Source organism: Neopelma chrysocephalum, unplaced genomic scaffold, assembly GCF_003984885.1.
Source record: "Neopelma chrysocephalum unplaced genomic scaffold, ASM398488v2 Primary Assembly neopelma1_24, whole genome shotgun sequence".
Taxonomy (NCBI): domain Eukaryota; kingdom Metazoa; phylum Chordata; class Aves; order Passeriformes; family Pipridae; genus Neopelma; species Neopelma chrysocephalum.
Window position 1 is genome coordinate 35,021,131 of NW_020897693.1, and position 22,278 is coordinate 35,043,408.

General features: G+C 47.7%; 2 protein-coding genes across 3 annotated transcripts; one reads left to right on the plus strand and one right to left on the minus strand.

Moving 5' to 3' along the window:
- Nucleotides 1-1,373: 1,373 nt before the first annotated feature.
- Nucleotides 1,374-14,463, minus strand: VIPAS39 (VPS33B interacting protein, apical-basolateral polarity regulator, spe-39 homolog). The gene is made up of 20 exons (XM_027672556.1): nucleotides 14,412-14,463; nucleotides 14,151-14,243; nucleotides 13,593-13,692; nucleotides 12,160-12,303; nucleotides 11,137-11,175; nucleotides 10,731-10,795; nucleotides 9,014-9,070; nucleotides 7,988-8,080; nucleotides 7,289-7,322; nucleotides 6,747-6,849; nucleotides 6,631-6,658; nucleotides 6,379-6,452; nucleotides 5,729-5,804; nucleotides 5,312-5,446; nucleotides 4,742-4,783; nucleotides 4,253-4,342; nucleotides 3,774-3,860; nucleotides 2,982-3,071; nucleotides 2,562-2,666; nucleotides 1,374-2,289 (listed from the first exon to the last, which is right to left on the minus strand). Exons 2-20 carry the CDS (start codon nucleotides 14,241-14,243, stop codon nucleotides 2,269-2,271), a joined length of 1,476 nt encoding a protein of 491 aa, XP_027528357.1. The 5' UTR covers nucleotides 14,412-14,463; the 3' UTR covers nucleotides 1,374-2,268.
- Nucleotides 14,464-14,812: 349 nt separating this feature from the next.
- AHSA1 (activator of HSP90 ATPase activity 1) lies at nucleotides 14,813-22,141 on the plus strand. 2 transcript variants are annotated; one of them, XM_027672568.1, is made up of 9 exons: nucleotides 14,813-14,982; nucleotides 15,305-15,495; nucleotides 15,679-15,761; nucleotides 16,410-16,527; nucleotides 18,169-18,257; nucleotides 18,597-18,731; nucleotides 20,603-20,704; nucleotides 21,251-21,302; nucleotides 21,730-22,141. In XM_027672568.1, exons 1-9 carry the CDS (start codon nucleotides 14,903-14,905, stop codon nucleotides 21,900-21,902), a joined length of 1,023 nt encoding a protein of 340 aa, XP_027528369.1. In that variant the 5' UTR covers nucleotides 14,813-14,902; the 3' UTR covers nucleotides 21,903-22,141. The 2 variants fall into 2 exon arrangements, with proteins under 2 accessions (XP_027528369.1, XP_027528377.1); XM_027672576.1 differs by having other exon boundaries at nucleotides 14,814-14,982; nucleotides 15,310-15,495.
- Nucleotides 22,142-22,278: the final 137 nt, after the last annotated feature.

The following is a 22,278-nucleotide window of genomic DNA, read 5'->3' on the forward strand; positions in this document are numbered from 1 at the left end:
ATGGAGTGGACTAAATTAAAATAGCCAGCATTCAAAGGACAGGGTTAATGTCTCCACCACCCTCAGTTGGGACTGGTAAAAAAAAAAGCAAACAACTAAACTGATATTTGGCAGATAGTGGGTTCTGCTGGAAGTGCTGTGAGAAAAGTGCACTTAAAAGTGCATATAAGTGCAGTCCCACTTCCAGGCCCAGGCTGGGGAGTACTTACCCAGGCTCTCAGGACACGTGATGGAAACATGGACACTGGGGCACAGAGCCCAGCTCAGCATCAGGAGCAGTTCATGCTTGGAGAATACAGGTGTGAAAATTTATTTTATATGAAAATATTTTCATCAGATGCCTACAAGGCTATGTTCAGCTTCTCCTGTTGCTCCCTGACAAAAATCCCAACCAGTGACACCATTCCAACTCCTACAACCAGGCAATGTCCCGGACTGGAGCATTTGTGAGAGCTTTGCAGCAAACCTCAGCCTAGTCTACAACATCCTGGGTTGTCTTAGGGTGAATGTTGCCAGCAGGTTAAGGAAGGTAATCCTTCCTTTCTAAATCCAGAATGCCATGTCCAGTTCTGGGCTCCTCTGTACAAAAGAGACATGGAGATATTGGACAGAGTCCAGCAAAGGGCCACTAAAATGACTACGGAATTGGAGGATCTTTCATATGAGGAGAGGCCAAGAGCTAGGGTTGTTGAACCCAGAGAAGGCTCGGGGGAAATTTTATTAATGTGTCTAAGTATCTAATGAGAGGGAATGAAGGGACCCAGATGCTTTTCAGTGGTGCCCAGTGACAACAAGGTGCACAAACTGAAACGTGACTTCAGTCCATCTGAAGACACAAACCCACCTTTTTACTGTGAATGTGGCCAAATTCAGGAACAGGTTTCCCAAAGAAGCTGAGTTGTCTACAGTGGTGATATTGAAACCCCAAACAGACACAATCCTGGTCTGCCAGGATGACAGGATGACCTGGTCTCCAGGTGACCTTGCTAAAGCAGGATGGGACTAGATGATCAAGAGGTCCCTTCCAACCCAAACAATTCTGTAAGGAAAAAAACATACACCAACAGAAAAAAATGAGAGTGTGCAGTGCAGCAGGGAAGCTGGAATCCAAACCTACCCTCGTGTTTGTTTGACCCCCCTGCAGCAGCAAAGTCTCCTACAACATTAAAATTATTTCATCTGTGCTGATGGCATTAAAAGTGTGAAATAAGGTAGTGCTGAAAGCAAAGCCGCTCCATGGTGACATGCACTGTGCTTTTCAGAACACGAGAAAACACCCTGCATATTCACTTTGTGGGAGGTGTGATAAATTGCTCAGGATCAGCACATAAGGGTGACAATGTGCTTAGTCAGGGAAGGAAACAAACAGCCCAAGGAGAAAGAAACAGCTTTATTTAAGGAGTTGAAGTGAGGTCTTGAAGGATGAAGCCAGCAGTTGCCTGAGGAGTTGTGTTTCTGAGAAAGTGCAGTTCAATCCTTCCTGGCATAACACTCTCAGAGAAAAGAGCTGCTGGTGCCAGCAGGTTTGTGTCAACTGAGAGGGGTCCCTGCTTGCTCTCCATCCAATCCAAGAGGACTCTAACCAGCTCCACACTAGGTGCCTGTCTTTCCCTGATAAAGGGATCTTCCAAGTGCCAGCAGTAGGATACTGGCAGAGGCTGCTGTCCTAGCTCTCTGCAGGAGTTCACACACCTCTTTTCCTAGAGTGAGCCAGAACAAACTAACAAAAAAAAAAAAAGAGTTTTAAGGTGCAGCTGGTCCTTTCCCCCAACACTTGGACGCAAGGAGAACTAGGTCCAGTAGGCTTTACTCCAGCCACAGCCATGATTGGTGATGCCCAAGCCAGCTTGAGTGTTACACGGATTGGTCAGCACTGTCTAGTGGAAAGACTCACAATTCTGACTGACTGTTCCTCTTGCAAGAATAAGCCCAGGCACCACCCAGAGCAAACATTAACCTTGCTGTGCCTAGCAACTTCCCTCCATAAACAAAAGTGATGCCTAGCTTACAGCCAAGTCAAAGACAATCAGATTCCAAAAAGAATCAACCCTGATGGATCAGTACCATGATTGTGATGGCTACATTTGAGTAGCTGCCTTCAACCAGCCTGAATGCCACTGTCCCTCAAGCCATAGGCACCCACTATCACTGACAAACGCTGATCATACAATGATTAGAAACAGAGCTGCTCTGCTGACACTGGACTGGGTTTTGCAGTTTCTGCCTTCACTGACAAGGCAATGGCCAAACAGGCTCCTTCACAGGTGCTCAGTTCTTCCACCGGATTTGCTAAAAGAGAGAACAAGACATGACTAAGAGCAATGCTGAACATAGATCCCTTAGGGGCCAAGTTAGTGACTCCCAAACCCTGACGAGGACAGCTATGGCCAGAGGGTGCACTTTCCAACAGTATAACCATTTATTCCTATGCTGAATGCAACCCCAAACTAAGATTAGCTTCCCAGCAGGTATAGAAAGTATGTAGCACAACCATGCCCTTACACCTTATCTACGTCTATTTCTGATGAGAGTCTTTGGAAGAAAAAGTAAGCACTTCTTACCATGTTGTTGAGAATACTGTTTATCTTCTCTTCTTCTGCAGAGCCCCGCTCCACCTTGCACTTATATGCTGTCAGTTGGATACGATCCTTTAGATCCCTGTAGGTCTAGATAAACAGCAAAACCAACACTCAGCTGAGTGAACTGGACACTTCCACAGCTCGTGCCCTGTAGATGAGCAGGGCAACTCTACAACCCCCCATCAAGTTCCCAGCACAGAACAACTTCATAACACAAATACTAGCAGTCACTCTCCTGGCTCACTGGACTTCCATTGGGAACTTTATCACTTTTCCCAGGCCACAGGGATCAAGAAACCTCACCAGGCACATGACAGCAGTGGCATGTGGCAGAGCACAGAAAAGCTAGAGAGAAAAAGCAGGCTCATGTCCCATCTTTTCACACACACAGCAGGTGCCTACCTCAATGACAACATCATGGCACTTGTATTTGGTAGCAAGGTTCAACCGGGTCTCCACATCCTCCACCAGGCGCACGTACTCCTGCAGCACCTGCCAGAGAAGGAAGAATGTCTCAGCTCCCTTCTGCAGGTACTTCCTGCCTTGTTCTCTCACCTTAGTCCCAAAACCTTTCAAGATTGCCGGTCACACAAACTTGACCCTGTCCTTCCTAAGGGAACAAGTGACCTGGAAAAGACTGGTCAAGACCCCAGAGGCAGTAAAGCTTTGCTCACAAAGCTCAGAGTCCTAGGCCACCTCATTCCTATGGATCAGGTTAACCATTGCCAGCCAGATTAAGCAAGAGAAAATTTAATATAGCAAAGAAAGGTGGCAATTCACAGAGGGAGAGAGTTCACAGACAACTCTAGACCTGCTATCCCTCTTGCAGTCAGACCTAGGACCCAGCCCTCACTATCACCCACACTTCCTGTTGATGCATGGGTCACTCAGCCAAGTGCTGTGGTGGTCTCAGGGGGCCATGGTGTGTCCTGGTGGTCTCAAGGGACTGTGACATCACTGGGGGGCTCTCGTGGTGTCTCCATGGTCACCCTGGTGGTCTTGGGGCCCAGGGTGTGTTCTGGTGGTCTTGTGGACCCGTGGTGTGTTTTGGGGGGCTCAGGGGGGCATGGCAGAGCCAGCAGCTCGGCAAACTGTACTCCCACTCCAAACTAAGAAGCAGCTCACTTGGGGAGTTATTAAAACACCAAATCCCAACAAGGAACAAGACGACATAAGCAGTGCTTCCTTGTTTACCTGCACAGGAGCATTGTTCCTCTGCAACATCTCCACAACCCGGTGAAAGCCAATAGGTGCCTTCTTCTTGGTGTAGCCCAGCCAGTTCTGAAACAAGAACCAAACCTATGTTAAACCAGAAGGGCAATTCCTCCAGCCACAAGAAAATGCTTTTTTCCTAGTGCCAGTAACATACTGTACCAGCCACCAAATGCATCCTTGGCAGAGCCCTTCATGCAGGGGCTGGGCACAGGCTGGCTGCAAACCCTTTGGCAACGGAGCTCAAGGGCCCTTCTCCAACCTTGTTGCTGCAGCCAAGCCAGGCCCAGCAGAGGTCTTAGGCCGCGAGAGGAGAAAAGATATTGCAACGCTCTGCAGCAGAGGTGCTGGGTGCTGCTGAAATAAAACCAGTCTGTCCAGTAGCTCCAGAACAAGCCAGCTATCAGTAGCAGATACCGGTACTTGGAACTGGGTCCCTAGCAAAGCTTTCTGCAGCTCACCTTGGTGGTGAGGAGGGCATCCACATCATCCCAGGCTCGCAGCTTGGCACGGGCAGCCAGGGCAGTCAGCACATACTGCTTATCAGGAATCTGCAAGGCAGAAAGCTGCAGTCAGAGCACTAGCACAGCTCAGAAAGCCCGTGTAGGTTGGACATGAATGGCATCTGCCCCAGCCCTGTCAGGACCCACACCAACAGCCAAGCAAAACAGCAAGATACTGACTGAGGCCACAGCCAGCATTGTAGGGAGTATGAAGTGGGGATTTGCAAGTGCTGCTGCAGACAGGGTGCATCCATTGAAAGTCTCCACATGGCTCCCACTTGCCTTTCTGAGGCTCCAGAAGGGCTCCACTCAACAAGGATGCCATGCCCCCCTCCATATCTCAGTGTTGAGCCCTTCAAATTCCTCCTACTGAGCCCCCTCACTACATACAATTTGTCTGTGCATGTTTTCAGCTAGTGCTGCCACAACAGAGGGAGACTCACACACCTTAAATGTTTTCTTCAGGTTGGTGGGGCTGCTGAATGTTCCCTAGAGAAAGCAGACAAGTTAGTGCAAATTCAGCAGGAAAGGCCACAGGAGAGGTTCAGACACCTGTTGTAAGGTATCTGCCTTGCACAGGGTGAACCTCCCCGAGATTTTACTGCTTTTTGCTCATGTCAGTGCCATGAGCACAGGGGAAACAGCTGGCAGAAGAGAGCAATTATCGCACTGCATTAGCTCTCTCCCTCTGGTTTGGTTTCCCTACATCCTCAACTGGTGTAACTCCAGCACTTCCAAGACCAGTACTGCACACCTAAGCCTAATGGGATCTAGGGCCAACTGTGGGTCCTTGGAGCCAGATGTAAAAGACAGTGGTTTCTAGGAGGCAACTCCCTGACAAGCTGTTCCAGGCTGAATGTCTCAGAGCACAAAAGATAACTCAAAACTGGTCCTAGACAAGGTCTCTCTGAGGGATGTCTCCCTTTATTTCCTTAATACGCTCCAGCTTGACCACCGCACATCTTGAGGGCTACAAGGATGAGATATAACCCTTGTCTTCTCCCACATCATCCTCACCTCAGCCTCTGTGTAGTGGTAGAAACAGGAATAGAAGAGGGTGGTCACTAGCGGCATGTTGAGAATTGAAGCCTTGCGAGGATATTTCCGAAATATCTCTGACTGCCCAGCCATCTCCAAGTGCCGATCATTAGCCTGCAGAATCAGGAAGACAGACAGGGGGAACATGAGCCAGGGGAACTGCCTGTTTATCTGTGGGGTAGAGGCCTGGGGAGAGTGTTGTGATGGTAATGCACAAGCACAACCTCAACATGCTACAAAGTCTCAGATCTGGTATTTCACATATAGCTTGGAGAGCAGTTAAAGCTACACTAGCCAGGGCAGGCTGATTAGATTCAAAGTGGTGTAAGTTAGGGACAGAAAGAGATCTCACAGGTAGTCCCAGCCATCCCCTGACCAGCAGGGAAGATGTCATACCTCAATGATGATCTGTCGCTCCAACAGGGTGTAATGATCTTGGATATGGGAGGTATCCTCAGCTGAGAACGGCAGCCTGGCCAGACACGAAGGAGGGAGATATTGTCACCAGCTCTTAACAAGTTCAGCATCCTTCACTTCTAAGTACACTTAGAAGGATGCTCTTCTCTACCAAACAAGCTCCCCACAGACAGAGATGTGGGGACAGCTCTCATTCTCCCCAGCCTGAGTGGCTAGTAGGTACTCAAGTTCCAGTCCAGCTGCCCTCTCCAACTGGCTCCCTCCTAGACAGGCTCCAGAGAAAGAAACATGTGGCACCTCTCACAGAACAACCTGAAGTGGATGCTACACACTTCCTCAAGTGCTCAGGCACCCAAACTTCCATCTTGAACAACCTCAGGGGTCAATGATCAGAAAGTCCTTCGAAGCATCTCTGCCCCCAAGTAAGCAGCAAAAGGTGCTGGACTAGAGATCACCACAAATGCCTCCTCTTTGGTCTACATTGTGTCTGCAACACTGCACTCCCACTGAGGCAAAACCAACATCAGCTCTCAAACCACATAAGCTGTGGCACTGGGACAGAGTCTAATTTTCTTTACTGTCACCTTCTGTGAAGCATCCCCCTCCCACCCTCTTGCATTTCTTCTTACCCAATGCAGCCTTTCAGAAATTCCCTCCTTTTTTCTACATCCTGGATGTTCAAGTGCTCCCGGTACTGGGACAACTGGAGAGAGAAGGGAAAGAAGCAGTCTGTTCTCATGGATTTGGGAGATACAGGATTCCAGAGAGCAAAACGGAGATGGAAAGCTCTCACTTAACTACCAGACACCCTGCAGCCAGCCTCCCCCTGCCCACTACACTCCCTCTGCACTAAAGGAGCTTATGCTTTTGGGAATACTCACAGCAACTTCCTCAGTCCTGTCTAGGAACCTGCAAAAGGGAATGAGCAAGCATTAACTTGGAGGCAGGTTCCAAGCAGTGTGCTCAGCCCTGCCACTTGATGGGTCAAAAGCCTCACCTGAGCAGATCCAGAAGCAACTTTTGCTCACCCGTCTCTCTGAGGAAATGGATCAGGTGACACAAGGCCACCTGCCGCACCTCCAGCTCCCGAAACAAGATCTCTAGGGGGAGAGAGATTATGTACAGGTGGGTAAAGTAAGTTAGCACTACCAAGCCAGAGGGGACTAAGCACAGTGCATGGAGTTGCAAGCCATTGGCAGGATTCAACAACCCTATCCCATCTTAAGTCACAGTCTTGGAGGCTAGAGCATAGCCCATTCGTTGGGCTGCCAGCTGAATTCACAGCCATGTGCTATCTCTACAGATTTTTGTTCACCCCATCACCACCACCACCACTTACCACTCCTTAAAGCTCCTCTCTGAGGTCTTTGTGGGCATCACTGTCTCCCCTCCCCCATTACACTCACTGCAAGTACTTCTTGCTCAGTAAAACAGCAATACCCCAGCTGCTCTCTTTGTGACTTGCACCCAGTGAAAGAATTAGCCCTTCTGCCCTTAACTGAAACACGCTATAGAAACCTCAGCCTCAGTCACACGCACCTCTCCGTAGTGTCCGTTTCAGGAATATCAGGACCTGTGAGCACAGACAAGCAGCTCAGAATTAAGACAGACAGACAAACAAACATACAGCAAACTGGTCAAGGCCTGGGGAAGCTTTTGCTAAGGGCCTCTGAAAACACAGCTCTTACAGCACTGAACTGAATTCTGCTACCCACCAGATTCAGGACAAGCAGTGAACCAGGGCTACAGCTGCCTAGATGCCTGCCTAAGCTCCTACTCTGGAGCTTAGATAAGTGAGACCAAGATTTACAAAGACAAACTTTTCCATGCAAGATCCAAGGGACTAAATATCCTGGATGAGGGAAGCTCTGACACAATCCCATTTACTGTCTGCTGCTTTGGAAGCCAGAAAAACTGGAGAAGCCCCTCAAATCTTCTGTGCTGCAATTAGCAGAATAAACTTTGACCCTCAAGAAACTGCTGCAAAGATTTGTAAGGCTGATGGATGAGTTTCCTTATTATTAACCTGAATTAACATGAATTCTGCAAAGTGGCAGGAAAGCCAGCAGTAATATGGAACTTCCCAGTCTTTAGCTCTGACACTTTTCAGTAACTGGTTTTAACTAAAGAACACTCCCCCAGTCTTGCAAGACTGAGGCCAACTGACTGCATTCTCACAAGCACCCTCTGTGGGGTCACCCAGAAGTCCCAGCCCTGTATGGCCCCAACAGGACTCACAGCTGTAATGACATTCCCATCATGTCCTGCCACAGCTTCATCCAAGAGCACCAGCTTGTCCTGCAGGGAACGAAATCTCTCTAGAGAGCAGACCTGGAGATAGAAGAGGTATAAGTAGGCATATGGGGAATCAGATAGTCTTCAGTCTGAACCAACCCACAAGGTATGATCTATCCTTCTCCCATGAGCCCTTCAATAAAATGAATAACTGCCCTCCCAGGCAGTGGAGAAATTCTCATTTACCTGAACCTACATGCTACATCATCCCTGGAAATCTGTCCCAAGGAGCTGCAGAGTCAGCCTTCATTAATGCCCAGTCTAGGACAACAGGCAATGTATATTCACCACAAACACCCTTGTAACACAGCAAAACTTTTCTGTACACCACAAACCACTAGTCCTGACAGGAGGAGAGAACTCCGCAGGGCCCTTTCCATAGAGGAGACCAGAAAGTAGTTGTAACTCTTTCTCCCTTCTTCTTACCCCCACATCTGTGGCCTCTATCAGCCTTTAGTTCACCTCAGCCTGAGGAGACACATGCAGAGTAAAACCACAACCTCCCTATGTGCTCACTGCACACTGAGGCAGCTGAGACTAAGATTCCAGCTCCAGTGTAACCAAGACCATTTCTGTCTTCCTCCCTCCACTTGCCACCAACTGAGAATGGAGATAAAGCCCCACACCCTCAGATTTTTAAAATAAACCTAGCCCTAGGGAGCAGAAAGGGTAGAGAGGGACACAGCAGTACAGATACTTCCTGTCAGAGCCTTGCTGAGGGGACAACTCAAGTAAACAAAGCAACAAAGCCCTGAAGGTCTCCTGCTGCTTCTGAGCTAGTGTGATCCCAGCACTGCCACCTGGCAAAGCAACAGGCAGGCAGAGCACCATCCCTGCTAAGTGTTGCAAGAAACACAGATCCCCTCCCTGTTCCTGGAACAGCCAGGAGCAGAGGGAAGTGTAAAGCAGTTTAGGACCACCTATCCCCCATCTCTTACAAGCAGGTAGGAACGGAAGGAAAGTCCTTACCTTGCCCCTCTGCATTCGCCTGACTGTATCTTTGGGGCTCCAGTCACTGCTGTAATCCTGCCACAAGAAAAATAAAGTGCTTTTAAGCCTCAAGAGGCCAGATCATGTCAGCAGTCTCGAAGCTGCTTTCCACTTGTGCTGCCTCAGTGCTGGCCGATGTGTAGCTTCTCACATTCTCCAGGGAATGTGTCCCTACAGTGTTCAGGTGCAGATGCTGAGCCCTCAGACTCTGCATATGCTGGTGGGGAGGGATGCTAAAGGCTCATATGTTAACACAGCCTTTGTGTTGCCTCAGAAAGGTCCTTCATCATATCCCTTATAAGAAATGCATTTCATCAGGTTGTTCTCCTTGCAAATTAAAACTCCCATGTTGCTTTCAGAAGGACAAACAAAATACATTCAAAACAGACAAACCCAAAACTGAGGGGGAAGGAGTCAGTTTCTTGTTACCATTCAGACTTCTGCTGGTGAGCCTTCCACAGCAGCACGGAGAGCACAGGGACAACAGCGCAGAGTCGCATAAGACAAGTACAATGTGACAAGAGCATTGAAGCCTGTAGTGAGACCATCTCAAGGCAATATGCTACCACTGTTGCAATGACTAAAATTGTTCCCCTGCAGCCTGCAGACCCTATGACCTAAAAGCAGTGGATAAAAAGTGGCAGTGGTCTGAGTCACTCCTGAACTCAGACTCCATAAATGCATCTAGGTCTCTGTGAGGCACTCAAGCCAGCAGTTGTAATTCAGCCTTCTGCCCCAAATGGCCCACAGAAAAGTACCATGCTCTAACCAACTGAGCTAATCCCTACTTGTTCAAGTCTATGTGCTCATATGAATGTTAATGGACTTCAAGATCAATCAGCCAGTGAGTAGAACAAGCAGTCTGAGAACCAGGAATTGGCATGAGACCTTGAACCCTAGGGGCTCAAGGGTCCAAGTGCCAGCAACCGGAGGACACTGGGATTTGGGATTTAGCTACAAAACAAACCAGATGTCTAAGACCAGCTGCTGGAGGGACCCACAGAGTGTGTCTATGTTCCACTAATGGAATTCAATCCTGCTTAGACGGAAAGGAGGCTCAGGATCAAGCTGGAGTGTTTTATGTATGTGTCTGTTAGTAAAGGCATTGGTTTCTGTCTGCGTTAATCCATGTGGGCAACTATGTTACTATTGTGCATGTCTGTATCTGTAGGGAATATGTGCTCAGTCCTGTTACTGGCTGGACCTAGGGACGTGGAACTACAACCTCACACCCAGCAGAAGGAATCCACCCAGTCCCAAAATCCACTAGATTCTCCAACACCTTACACTGCGTATATGGGAGATAAACATTCCCCCCAGCTGGAACTCTCCCTCTGTGTTGTCCCAGGGATTGATGAACAGGAAATTTTGAAGTTTCAGATTTAAAAATGTAAAAAGCACATGTGATGCCAGTTTATCTAACCCAGCATGAAAGCCGCTTACAGATAAAGGACTATTTAGAAATTCTTTTCGCAAAGACTGCTGGGCTTTTTATTATGAGAAGGAGTAACCAAGACCCCCAGCAAAGCTCCCTACTTCTGAGAAAAAGCAGAGAATACTCAAATTACTGCAAGGCTGCATCTTGCAGCTTTCTGTCCTATTCCCTGCATTGCCCTCTGCTGTCTGAAATACCAATTAATCACAATGGAGCAGGAAGTTCTCTGATCTCAGCATACAACAAGCACAGGCTGCTCACCTTGTACTCAGCTTTCGGTCTGCGCAGCTCTGGGGCATAGTTTTTAACTCCAATGTCAGTGAGGGCTGAGAAGGAAAGGCACAGCTGAGTAGCACATCAAAATCCTGATTCACATCCATTTCCAAAACCATCCTTTTCTTGGTTTTCATGGTAGAAGACCCAAACTTAAGCACCAAATGGCAACACAACATTGCTCTAAAGCCAACAGCTGTAATTACCCCAAATCGTCATGCCAGTTCTTCAATTTTTTTGAAAGGAACAACCCATAATTGAACTTTCAGAGAGGCCATGATTCAGTTTCCCTTTCAGCACCATAAGGCAGATGACACTTCCCATTTTTTGCAAATGCTTTGTTTTATGTAAATCTGCACCCCCCCCCAAAATGAGGGAGGGATCCAAAGCTTACCATCTGAAAGAGACTGGAAACTTGGAAGTTTGTTTCGTCCTGAAAGAAAAACACCAATGAGAGACTGTCTCTTCAGCAGCAACATCTCCTCCACAGGGAACATAAGCCTAGACTGCAAGCCACTTTGCTGCAGCTATGCCACTATAGAACAAGCCACTCCGTACAGCAATTCACACTACACCGGCACAGCTGGGACTCACCTGCTAGCACTGTAAGGCTTTGATGTTGTCTGTGGCATCACAAACCATATAACAATCCGTCCCTATCTGCCCTCTTGGTGTTGAGGCCAGGAGAGGTTAGAATGCCTGAATGCACTCATCTACCTGCAGAGCAGAGCCTCAAGCACACGGCATTGCGCAGGCCATGGCAACATGGACAGCTTCATCCACCAGGGCTGCAATTTGAATGCCTTTCTTTATCATTTTATTATCAAAGTTGAGAGTAAAAAACCACCTCAGAGAAAGACAGACAAAGTAAAGCTGTTTTGTTGTCTGGCTGTGAGACAACAGAGCTGAACTCTTGCAAGCTGTGTAAGTTTGCCCAAGGCCTGCTGTGCAGTTCCCCCCGTAACCAGCTATGCTGCCACTGCCGCTACCACACGTTTGCTGAACCAACATCAACAACAGTCAGATGAGCTCCAAATAAAGGATAATCAACCTGTGTTCTCTACAGAACTGAAGATCAAATGAGGGCTACATGGGTCAAGCCAGTCCCTTCATAGCCTGCTCTTTTCCACCAATCGAATGGATTGCTGTACAGTAGCTGTGCTCTACCCTGCTGTTCCGTGGAACCTGGATTTTAAGAAGCTATAATCTCCAAAGCCTGCTCCCGTACCACAAAAGCATGCAATCTTGTGCACAAGGCAGTCTCCAATTTCTGACTAGCGACCAATACACTCCCAACCTGAGGTGAGACTGGAGCGTTCCTGTTTTGCAATAAAACAATTTACAGAAGATAGCACAGTTGCCCCTTGATACTCTGAAGGAAAACCCATTTGTCTGTATGGTATATGATGATCCTCACCTTTGAATAGGCTGCTTAGGGAGTATGAAGAAACTTGTTTGGGTAATGCAGCATAGGAGGAAGAGCCCTTCTGTAGGCTGGAGTCTCGGCCCTCCAGCGAGCTAGTGCTGCCAGAGGCTGTCTCTTTGATTGACCAGGAGATACCTGTGTGCAGACAGAGGGCATTTATAATAGAGAAAAAGAGTCTGTAAAGAACAATCTTATAGCATGGCAGGAATGTTACCAAGTGTGTGCTGGTCAGTTCTGCACTAGCACATCTTGGTAACTCTGACCCTCAGCATGAAGTAGATGCAGGGCATCTATCCATGCAGAAGCCCAGTCTCATGTAATACTGCTTGTTAAGCAGTTGCATGTTGTCCTCCAGAAATGGCTGTTTTCAGCAATTTTGTACACCTAGTTATGGCTTGGGTAAAAAAATGCGTAGACCATCCAACATTTACATGTTATTGCACAGGGCAAAGCACAGTCCTTGTTCTAAAAGCACAAAGCAAGATAGAGAGCCTCTGGCCTACCTCAAATTGCAGAAGCCTAAGAGAAGACTTTCCTAACACTGGAAGACTAAGACAGTGTTCCTTCCCACAGAGAAAAACAGCTATCAGTGTGCATATGCTGCTGGCAACAAGGAATGCGTCTTCCTCCTGATTGTTCAAGACCCTTGTTTTCATGCAGCTGCACAAAACACATGTTTTAGAATCAGGGTGATAGAGAAAAAACCCGACAGGTAGAGAGACCTCGGGCAGGAAAAGAAATGTGGGAGGAGTTACAGCAAAAGACAAGAAGATCAGAGTCTTTGAAGGTCCTCTGGGTGATCCATGTGTAAATTTTCATTGTTTGGCACTGGCTAGTAAGCGCCACATATTCTCTGGGTCATGAACTCCAACGAGCAGCACACACAGAGTGTGTGGGCCATGAGCTCGCTCCCCTCAACACCAAAAACACACTTACTTAATGTTTACAGTTCCCTTTCAAGCATAAGAGTCATTCTATAAATATATATTAAACCTTGGAATATCTCCTTAAAGTGTTGTGGGGTCAAAACACAGAGAACTCTAAATGGTGCCATTTCAGGCAGTGGTGTGAAGGAAATGATCACCTAGAATCTTGCAGGCCACCTGAGCATGATGAATATCAAGCCATAACCTCCAAAATGCCTGCCGTAAACTATATATTAGAAAAAATATAATGTATTCCCTCCGCTTGTCTATACTTCCCTTCCTTACGTAATTTGGGCTTCTGCTCACTCTTAAGTGGATCCACTCAGGTAAATCCAGTGCTCACTCAGGCTCACAACCTGACCTGGGAGACTAGGATCAGATTAGATATGCAGCATTAGATAGCAAATAATACTCCTGACCTGACTAAGTGACATGACTTAAGCAGTAATTTTAAACTCTCCCTGTCTCAACGATAACTTATAGTATTTCTGCACTTACTTCCCACAGGTTCTCCGCTCCAGCTGACCCTCTCGAGGTCATCATCATCATCATCGACAATATCCCGAAGGCTATTCACTGCCCGTTTGGATTCCTTTAGCTATGGACAAAAGAGCTTGCATAAGGACCACCAGAGTTGCAGAGTGCACTTTGTTTCCTATTACCATCAATATCCCTTGGAGCTTTGAATACAGCTTCTTCAGCTTCCATTGCTTCTTGTGGAGGACGTGTTTTAGTCCTGTAGGTGTTCAGCAGACATAGTAGCCCTTTTTCACCTTGAGAACCCAAAGGTTCCCCTATCCAGACCCAAACAGCCCAACCAGTCGCAGATGCAGCTTCGTGTATAGGCGAGGAATCACAGTCCTGATGAGATTTCGGACTGGCTACTGTGGGGGGCGAGACGGGAGCCCCTGGTACCCTCTGCATAGGGCAGAAGGCGACGGTCCCATCCACTCAGGGAGCAAGGACCCCCAGCGATGCGCGGGGCCCAGGCCTGGGCCGGGACAGCCACGGGGCCCTGCCTGGCGCGCGTGTCTCACGGAGGCGGACCTTCCCTACCTGCGAGAGCTCGTCATCCTCATCGTCGAAGGTGAAGGCCCGGAACTTGGAGCTGTGCCAGTACTCCTCCTCGTCCGCCCGCGCCCTGTTCATCTGCAACGGCACCGCGCGGCTGCCTCAGCGGAGTGAGGGAGCGAGCGGCTACCTCAGGAGCATCACCATCATCGCCCCTACCTCTCGTCCTCGTCCTCGTCCTGGTCCTGGTCTAGGTCCAGGTCCCCGCCCCTAGTCCCGGCCCCGCCGCCCCGGACCCGCTCTCACCTCGCCGCCCCTCCCGCTCCAGCTGCGCCTCCACCCGCACGGCAGGGCACGCCGGGAAATGTAGTTCTCTTCTCCGGCCGCACCGCGGCCGCTCCCCGCTCCCCCACTATTAATCCCGGCGTGTCCCGCAGGCCACAGTGCCGGACTACCACTCCCAGCGGGCCGCTCGCGGCGGTGCGGGGTCCGAGCCGGCAGCCGGGTTCGGCGCTTCGGGAGCTGTGGTCCTGCTCCGGGAGCTGTGGTCCTGCTCCGGGAGCTGTGGTCCGGCGGGGACGAGCCGCGGCGGGACGGGAGCGACAGCTCCAGCCTCAGCTGTCGGCGGCGCGGCGGAACCAACAAACCAGGCGGAACCAATAAGACAAGTGTTGCTCCCCGGGGGCGCGCCGGAAGGGTCCACGGCGGGCGGAAGGCGAGAGGCAGTGCGGCGGTTCTAGCAGCTTCCACGGGCGGTCGGAGCGGAGGCGGCGGTCTCGGTCCCGATCCCGGTCCCGATGGCCAAGTGGGGAGAGGGAGATCCGCGCTGGATTGTGGAGCAGCGGGCGGATGCCACCAACGTCAACAACTGGCACTGGTGAGCGGGGCGGCCGCGCCCCGACCTACCCGGGAGGCCCGGGGCCGGAGGGTGCTCCCGGCCGGGGCCCCGGGCAGGGCCGCCGCCTTCCCTTCCGTTCCTGCAGGCTGGTGCTGAGACAGGAGTGTCCAGGCTGATCCCCTAGGACGGCCTCCTGGCTCCATGCATGTGTGGGAGTGCCCGAGCCGGGGGGTGCCCTGGGGAAGGACTCTGTGTGTGTGTGTTGGAGTGGGACAGGGAGACAAGGACCAGCCAACACTGGATATAGTCCCGGTGTGTGCTGGCCTGTCCCAGATTCTCACCCTGTCTGGTTTTCCCGCAGGACAGAGCGGGATGCTTCCAACTGGTCCACGGAGCGGCTGAAAACTCTCCTCCTGCCTGTCAGGGTGGAGGGTGAGGAAGGGGCTTGTGAGGTGACAGAAGTGAGCAAACTGGATGGAGAGGCCTCCATCAACAACCGAAAAGGGAAACTTATCTTCTTCTATGAGTGGGCTATCAAGCTGGCCTGGACTGGTGAGTGATGTGCTCCCCTCCTGTTTCAAGGTCAGATTCATGTATAATGTTAAGGATAAGGATACTTATCTCATTTTGGAAATAATAATAAAGGGAAATATTATATTGTAATACAATACAAGTTTGCTGTTATAATTACTAGAGTAAGAAGGCTTGATCTGAACAATGTAATTGTCATTGCAGGCACCTCAAAGACCGGAGTGAAGTACAAAGGTTATGTGGAGATTCCTAATCTCTCGGATGAAAATGACATTGATGAAGTTGAGGTAAGCACAGCTGAACACTAATACTTCTGGCTATATGGCTGTTCTAATGGGAATATTCACAGCATTAATATTTCCTTCAATGTTACTAGACACTGCTGAAGTTAATAGAATCAAAGAATGGTTTGGGTTGGGTGAGATCTTTAAAGATCATCTAGTTCCAATCTCCCAGGCGTGAACAGGGATACCTTCCGCTAGCCCAGATTACTCAGAGCCTGTGCAACCTGGTCTTGGACACTCTGAGGAATGGGGCATCCGCAGTTTCTCTGAGCAACTTGTTGCAGTGCCTCACCACCCTCACAGTAGACAATTTCCTTCCAATATCTAATCTAATTCTAATCTCTTTCAGCTTAAAACCGTCATGCTTCCTTCTGTCACTGCACTCTGACAGAGTCGCTCCCTGTCATGTTGCATCTTTATCAAATTATTCCTGTCTTCTAGATGTAAGGGCTCTGTAGCACATAGAGGTATTTAGGTACACAGCCTATTACTGTAGGCTGAGACAGGTGAAGTGGAAGATGAATAAACCTGCATTGCCGATTGTGAAAGTTTAGCTGAAACTAAATTGAAACACATCAGCTGTGATGTTGAATTGAATAATAAAAGGACTGTGCAAGTATGGCTTTGTTAATATTTGTCCTTGTTGTTTAGATCCTTGTCAGCCTTGCTAAAGATGAGCCTGACACTAACTTGAAGACCCTGATGAAGCAAGAGGGTGCAAAAAAAATTAGAGATGCAATGAAAACTTACATCAGCACTCTCAAAACGGGTATGTAACTGAGAGGGAGAAGTGTTATGGGAACCCATATGGGCTAAAACTAAAGAAAGGATGGGGGTAACAAGGAGTTCCTCACCCTGTCTCAACAGAAAGGTGTCAGAGCAGTAATAGCAACTTTTTTGTCTCTTTGGAAATGGTTAGGATTTGGCGAGAAACTCTTCTGTGTCTAGACACTGTGGCACAGGTTTGGTGGTAACCCAGTAATAAACAGTATTTTTGGATTTATGTTTTAAATCTGAAAATGTCCTTCATGTGCTGAAGCTCAGCTATAGAAAAAATAAAGCCAGTAAAATGTGTTTGCTACCCCAATGACCCAGTCACTGCCTGTGGCACAATCGGGCCTTCAGTTTTCTTACTCCCTTGGAAGGCAATATCTTCTCCAATTTGTGTTATTTTCTCTTTTGCCACACTCATAAAGGCATCTAGTGTTACTTGGATTTTAGAATAACTGATGTCTGGAAATTGCTCAGCAGCTTTCGTTGGTGTCATTTAATGAACTTTCTCAGCATCTGGATCAAATTTCTTTTTTTTAAGTTGAATCTGAGTCCAGCAGTTGCAGTTAAATCACTGTGCTTTGGTTAACTTTGGCTTTCCTCTCAAATACAGGCTGAGAACTCTACAGTTGCTTTTTATATCCATTTACTTGTATTACACTACATGTGCTAGATATGCTGGGTACAAACCATCACTGATTGCTGATTTTCTAGGATCAAATTTCTGTACCCTGTTTTTTTTTCAGGTGTTGTAATGTTCAGGGTGGGAGATGCAGTCACCCAGTGGAAGATGAGAATGTCAATCAGGAAAAACTGTATGATCTTGTGGGCTGTAATAAATAAGAGTAGGTGGGAACCAAGTATTGTGGGATACAAAATTGTACACATGATAAAATTCTGCTGTATAATGGAATTTTGTCAGTTTGAAGACATGAAGAAGAAGGAGAAAGAGCAAAATGTTATATAATTGGTAAAGGTAGAAGTGACAGAGCTGGAGAAAAAGCAAACATAATTCTGAAAGAGTCTGAAGATTCTGGTGGAGTTACAAAAGTGCTAGTGCTGCTGGACAGGGCATTGGTGAGACAGTCCCTGCATTTCCCTGTGTAGTCCTGGCATCTGGTGTCAAAAAAGATAAATTGAAGAGGGAGTCAGAAGTAACTATTCTCTACTACAATGTTATGAGAAATGAAGAGCCAGGCTAAACAGAAATGGAAAAACTTGGTTTGGTTAGACAAATACTTTTTTTAGAGCAGCAGGCAAAAGTATTTGAGATGTGATTGCAATTATATTAGAGAGTGAGAGAGAAATAAAGCTACATAAGTCTAGGGCTAACTAACATTAGTGCTAGAGCAGCATGTGGAATATGGTGTGTCTAGGCTACCAAGAGGACATAAGTTCCTAATTGTTGGTGTAGACAGGTTCTGACAGGGCCCTTGGTGGAGCGTAGTAAGGGCAAGAATAATTAATTGCTTGTAAAAAGAGGTCTTTTTCCTTTTCTAAAAACTGTTTCAAGTCATGGATGCTGGCCAAGAGCAGGGGGGGAAACCAGGAAGCCCTTTTTGATTGTGTATTTCAAAGAACAATTTAAAAGTTTACTTGATCTCTTGTTCGTTTCATTGGCACATTCCTTTCTTTCCAGAATTCACCCAGGGCATGATTTTGCCCACAGTGAATGGTGAACATATGGAAACAACACCTCAGGTGGCTCCTAAAGCAGAAGACCGCAAGGTAAACAAAACTATGCAAACATGCTTCGGGATTTGTGAAGAAAGGTACATGGTATTAGATACTGGGGCTTACCGGAGCAACCTGTGTTGTGTATAGGCTGTATACATTCAGGAATTGGCAATCTGTGGTATAGGCGTGACTGTTTCTATTTGCAGGACATGACGTTTCTTCCAAGCAGAATGATAAATCTGCCTTTTACACTCAAGTATGGTTGTATCTAATTGCGTCTTTACCGAGAGCCTTTGTTTTTTCTCTTGGATATGTGAACCACTTGTTGATTTTTGCTTTTTTAATGAAAAAAAAGTGTATGTGTGTTTGTTTTGTTTGTTGTTTTGTTAGACGGCTGCTAAGAGCAGTACTGCAGCATCGCAGTCCAAATCCATAGGAGTCAAGATCCCTACCTGTAAGATCAGCTTGAAGGACACCTTCTTAACATCTCCTGAGGAACTCTACCGGGTATTCGTTACTCAGGAGGTAATGTTTGGCTTGTTCTGAGAGTTGTTCTTTACATACAGGAAGTTCTTCCTAAGAAGCTTTCTAAGGCATTCTGCAGGACACTCGCAGTCCATGAGAATGGAATCAGAAGAAAGCTGGTCTGCAGAGCAGGTGGTTAAAACTTGTGCATGCATCTTTTCACACAGCTAACAAGGAGATTAATGTCAGCCAGAAGCCAGTTCCAGACTGCTGTCAGCACCTATAGGTGTATCCCTTATTGCATGTGGCCAGTTCACTTGGGATTTATGGTTCTGCGCTTGTGCTTTGGTTCTGTTTTTTCCTTTTAAGGTTAGGTGGTATTAAAGTGTACTTTGGGGATAGCTTCCCCTCTCCTGCACACTATTATATAGTTTAGGAAGAGAGAGCAGCATTGTATAATTTAAAAATGGTCTTAGTCTTTTGTTCCTTCTATTTTGATAAGAAAAACAAAAAAAGAAAAAAAATACTATCTTTTCTTAGAAATAGGTTTCATTAAGAAATCAACAAAGTAAATCCATGTATGACTCAGAACACTGCATAGAATTGGAAAGCTAGGGGTTCTTTTCCCTGGGCAGGCAGAATTCCGCTGTAGTGCCTATAACCTTGCTTTTCTGGCCAGGGCAGGGTTTTTGACTTTTGTTGAAGACCTTACATTATTGACTCTCTTACAGTATCCTTCTGTACAAACTGTGCAGCACACAGCTGGATAAACACACCATGCAGTGGGTGAGCAATTGGCCCACGGGTCGAGCACAGAGGGTAATAGTGAACGGAGTGACATCAGACTGGTGACCTGTCACTAGTGGAGTTCCACAGGGCTCCATTTTAGGCCCTGTGCTCTTCAACATCTTCATAAATGACTTGGACATAGGACTAGAAGGGATACTAAGCAAGTTTGCAGCTGACACAAAACTTGAAGGAGCTGTTGGCACCCTCGAAGGCAGGGAGGCCCTGCAGAGAGACCTCAACAAATTGGAGGGCTGGGCAATCACCAACCATATGAAACTCAACAAGGGAAAGTGCTGGATTCTGTACCTGGAATAGGTCAGCCCTGGATGTTTGTACAGACTGGGGAATGAGATGCTGGAAAGCAGCGCCATGGAAAGGGACCTGTGCGTCCTGGTCGATGTCAAGTTGAATATGAGTCAGCAGTGCCCTGGCAGCCAGGAGGGACAACTGTGTCCTGGGGGGCATCAGGCAAAGCATCGCCAGCTGAGGGAGAGGATTGTCCTGCTCTGCTCTGCGCTGGGGCAGCCTCACCTTGAATATTGTGTGCAGTTTGGAACACCACAATATAAGAAAGACATTAAGCTCTTAGAGAGCATCCAAAGGAGAGCGACAAAGATGGTGAAGGGTCTTGAGGGGAAACCATACAAGGAGTGGCTGAAGTCACTTGGTCTGTTCAGCTGGAGGAGACTGAGGGGAGACCTCACTGCAGTCTACCTCTTCCTTGTGAGGGGAAGAGGAGGGGCAGGCACTGATCTCTTCTCCGTGGTGACCAATGACAGGGGAATGGCTTGAAGTTGTGTCAGGGGAGGTTTAGGTTGGATATTAAAAAGGGGTTCTTCACCCAGAGGGTGAACAGGTTCCCCAGGGAAGTGGTCACAGCACCAAGCCTGCCAGAGTTCAAGAAGTGTCGAGATGATACTCTCGGGGACATGGTGTGACTCTTGGGGATGGTCCTGTGTAGGGCTAAGAGGTGGACTCGATCCTTGTGGGTCATTGCAACTCTGCATATTGTGCTCTACATACTCTGTGGTTCTGTGACTTACCTTCTCTTCCAGAAATTTTTTAGCTGGATGGGAGGCATTAGGCAACAAGTTTGTAGGCAGATAATGTCAGGTAATACAGGTCTCCTGAATTGTTTTCAGATGGTACAAGCTTTCAGCCACGCACAAGCCACCTTGGAGGCCGATAAAGGAGGCAAGTTTCAGTTGCTGGATGGCAGTGTCACAGGAGAGTTTGTTGACCTTGTAAGTACTAACTAGTGCAGGTGTATCTTGTTGAGAGGCAGCCTTTTTAATTTTGAGGTGTCAGTTCTGTAGCAATGCTTCTGTCAGCTAACTATGGAGTTCTACCTGGTGCCCAGTAGTTATCTGTAACTTCTGTGGCCATTGAATCTTTCCTAATAGCATGGATTAATATATGGGATTTCAGTCTGGGAGAAAATCTGTCAGTCATAGATCAGAAAAGCTACCAGTCATAGATCTGCCCTGCTTTGGTGTGATTTTACTTATTTATTAGGGATTGGAGGAGTGTTAAAGATAGTAACTGACCATTTTCCTCTTTGGCCCAACTGCCACTAAAGTCTTCTGCACAGGGACCCTGTCTCTGTGGCTGTACTGTGGCCTACCTTTCTAGAAGGGAATTGAAAAGGACACTTAAAGTCTTTTTCCCTCTGTCTGTATGTGTTTCTCAAGGGGTCTCTAGGGCTTCATATCAATACAATTCCAGTTGTTTTCTATTAGACTGCAGGACTTGCAAAAACTTACTACTCAGTCTTTCTATCTCTTGTCAAGGTTCCCGAGAAGCAACTTGTTATGAAATGGAGATTTAAATCTTGGCCAGCTGGTAAGTAGTCCAGAAATGGACTATGGTGTTAACTGCCTTTGCCTGTGTTTGAAGAACTTCAGCCCCATTTGCCACACTGTATTCTGGCTCATGATCAGGGAGCACATGGTGTTCTCCCACCTTCCTATCCCAGACTATCTATCATGTCTGAATCATCAGCCACTGTTTGGAGCAGTGACCAGGGATTAGGAAGGATGAAGTGGCAGCTTGCTCAGCTGTGGCTGCAACTGCTTTGAACCCCATGAAGAGGGAGCCCTCTCCTCCTTGTGTTTCTAGGGAAGGCCTGCAGCTGTTATAAGTACATCTTCTGGGAAGGATCCTGAAGAGTCTTTAAAATGTTGTCTTGTGAGAGGAGGAGCAGAGCAGCTCCTTGGGGCTGTCCATACTGTACTGCACACTGCTAACAGATTTGCTTTGGTTCCTCTAGGGCACTTTGCAACCATTACCTTAAACTTCCATGACAAAGGTGGTGAGACAGAGGTGTGCTTGGAAGGCAAAGGCATCCCTGCCAGTGAGGAGGAAAGAACAAAGCAAGGCTGGCAGCGCTACTACTTTGAGGGCATAAAACAGACATTTGGCTATGGCGCCCGCTTGTTTTAATACCAGTTGCTGGGAGGCTCTGCCTGAAGACTCTGCCACATGGACTGATAAATTTCTCGCCTGTTCGTTTCTAATCTTGGCCCTGCCGCTGAGTAAAGTGGGATGACAGGTGATGAGGAAGGCTATTGAGCAGCACCACTTTCAGTCCCTCACTGCTTTGTGCATGTCTCGTGCTGCAGGGGATTCTCTTACATGTACATACTTCTATTGCTAAATAAACCTAACTTAAAAAAACACTATGGAATTTGTGTCCTCAGATCGGCTTGAGTTCAAAGGGTCGGTTGATAGGCTGAGGGAGGGATCTGTCTGGAAAAACACCGATCAATGAGGAGTGCTGATGCCAATGTGATTTACTCCTCACTTCTGGGGGAGTAGA

What these genes read in the sequence shown, in the direction of transcription:
- AHSA1 (XM_027672568.1), top strand. Translation starts at nt 14,903, where the DNA reads ATGGCCAAGTGGGGAGAGGGAGATCCGCGCTGGATTGTGGAGCAGCGG. An exon ending in AACGTCAACAACTGGCACTG is followed by an intron (nt 14,983 to 15,304) that starts GTGAGCGGGGCG and finishes GTTTTCCCGCAG; the next exon opens with GACAGAGCGGGATGCTTCCA. An exon ending in CAGGAGAGTTTGTTGACCTT is followed by an intron (nt 20,705 to 21,250) that starts GTAAGTACTAAC and finishes TCTCTTGTCAAG; the next exon opens with GTTCCCGAGAAGCAACTTGT.
- VIPAS39 (XM_027672556.1), bottom strand. Translation starts at nt 14,243, where the DNA reads ATGAACAGGGCGCGGGCGGACGAGGAGGAGTACTGGCACAGCTCCAAG. An exon ending in GACCGAAAGCTGAGTACAAG is followed by an intron (nt 9,071 to 10,730) that starts GTGAGCAGCCTG and finishes TTCTTGTGGCAG; the next exon opens with GATTACAGCAGTGACTGGAG. An exon ending in GCCATGATGTTGTCATTGAG is followed by an intron (nt 2,667 to 2,981) that starts GTAGGCACCTGC and finishes CTGTTTATCTAG; the next exon opens with ACCTACAGGGATCTAAAGGA.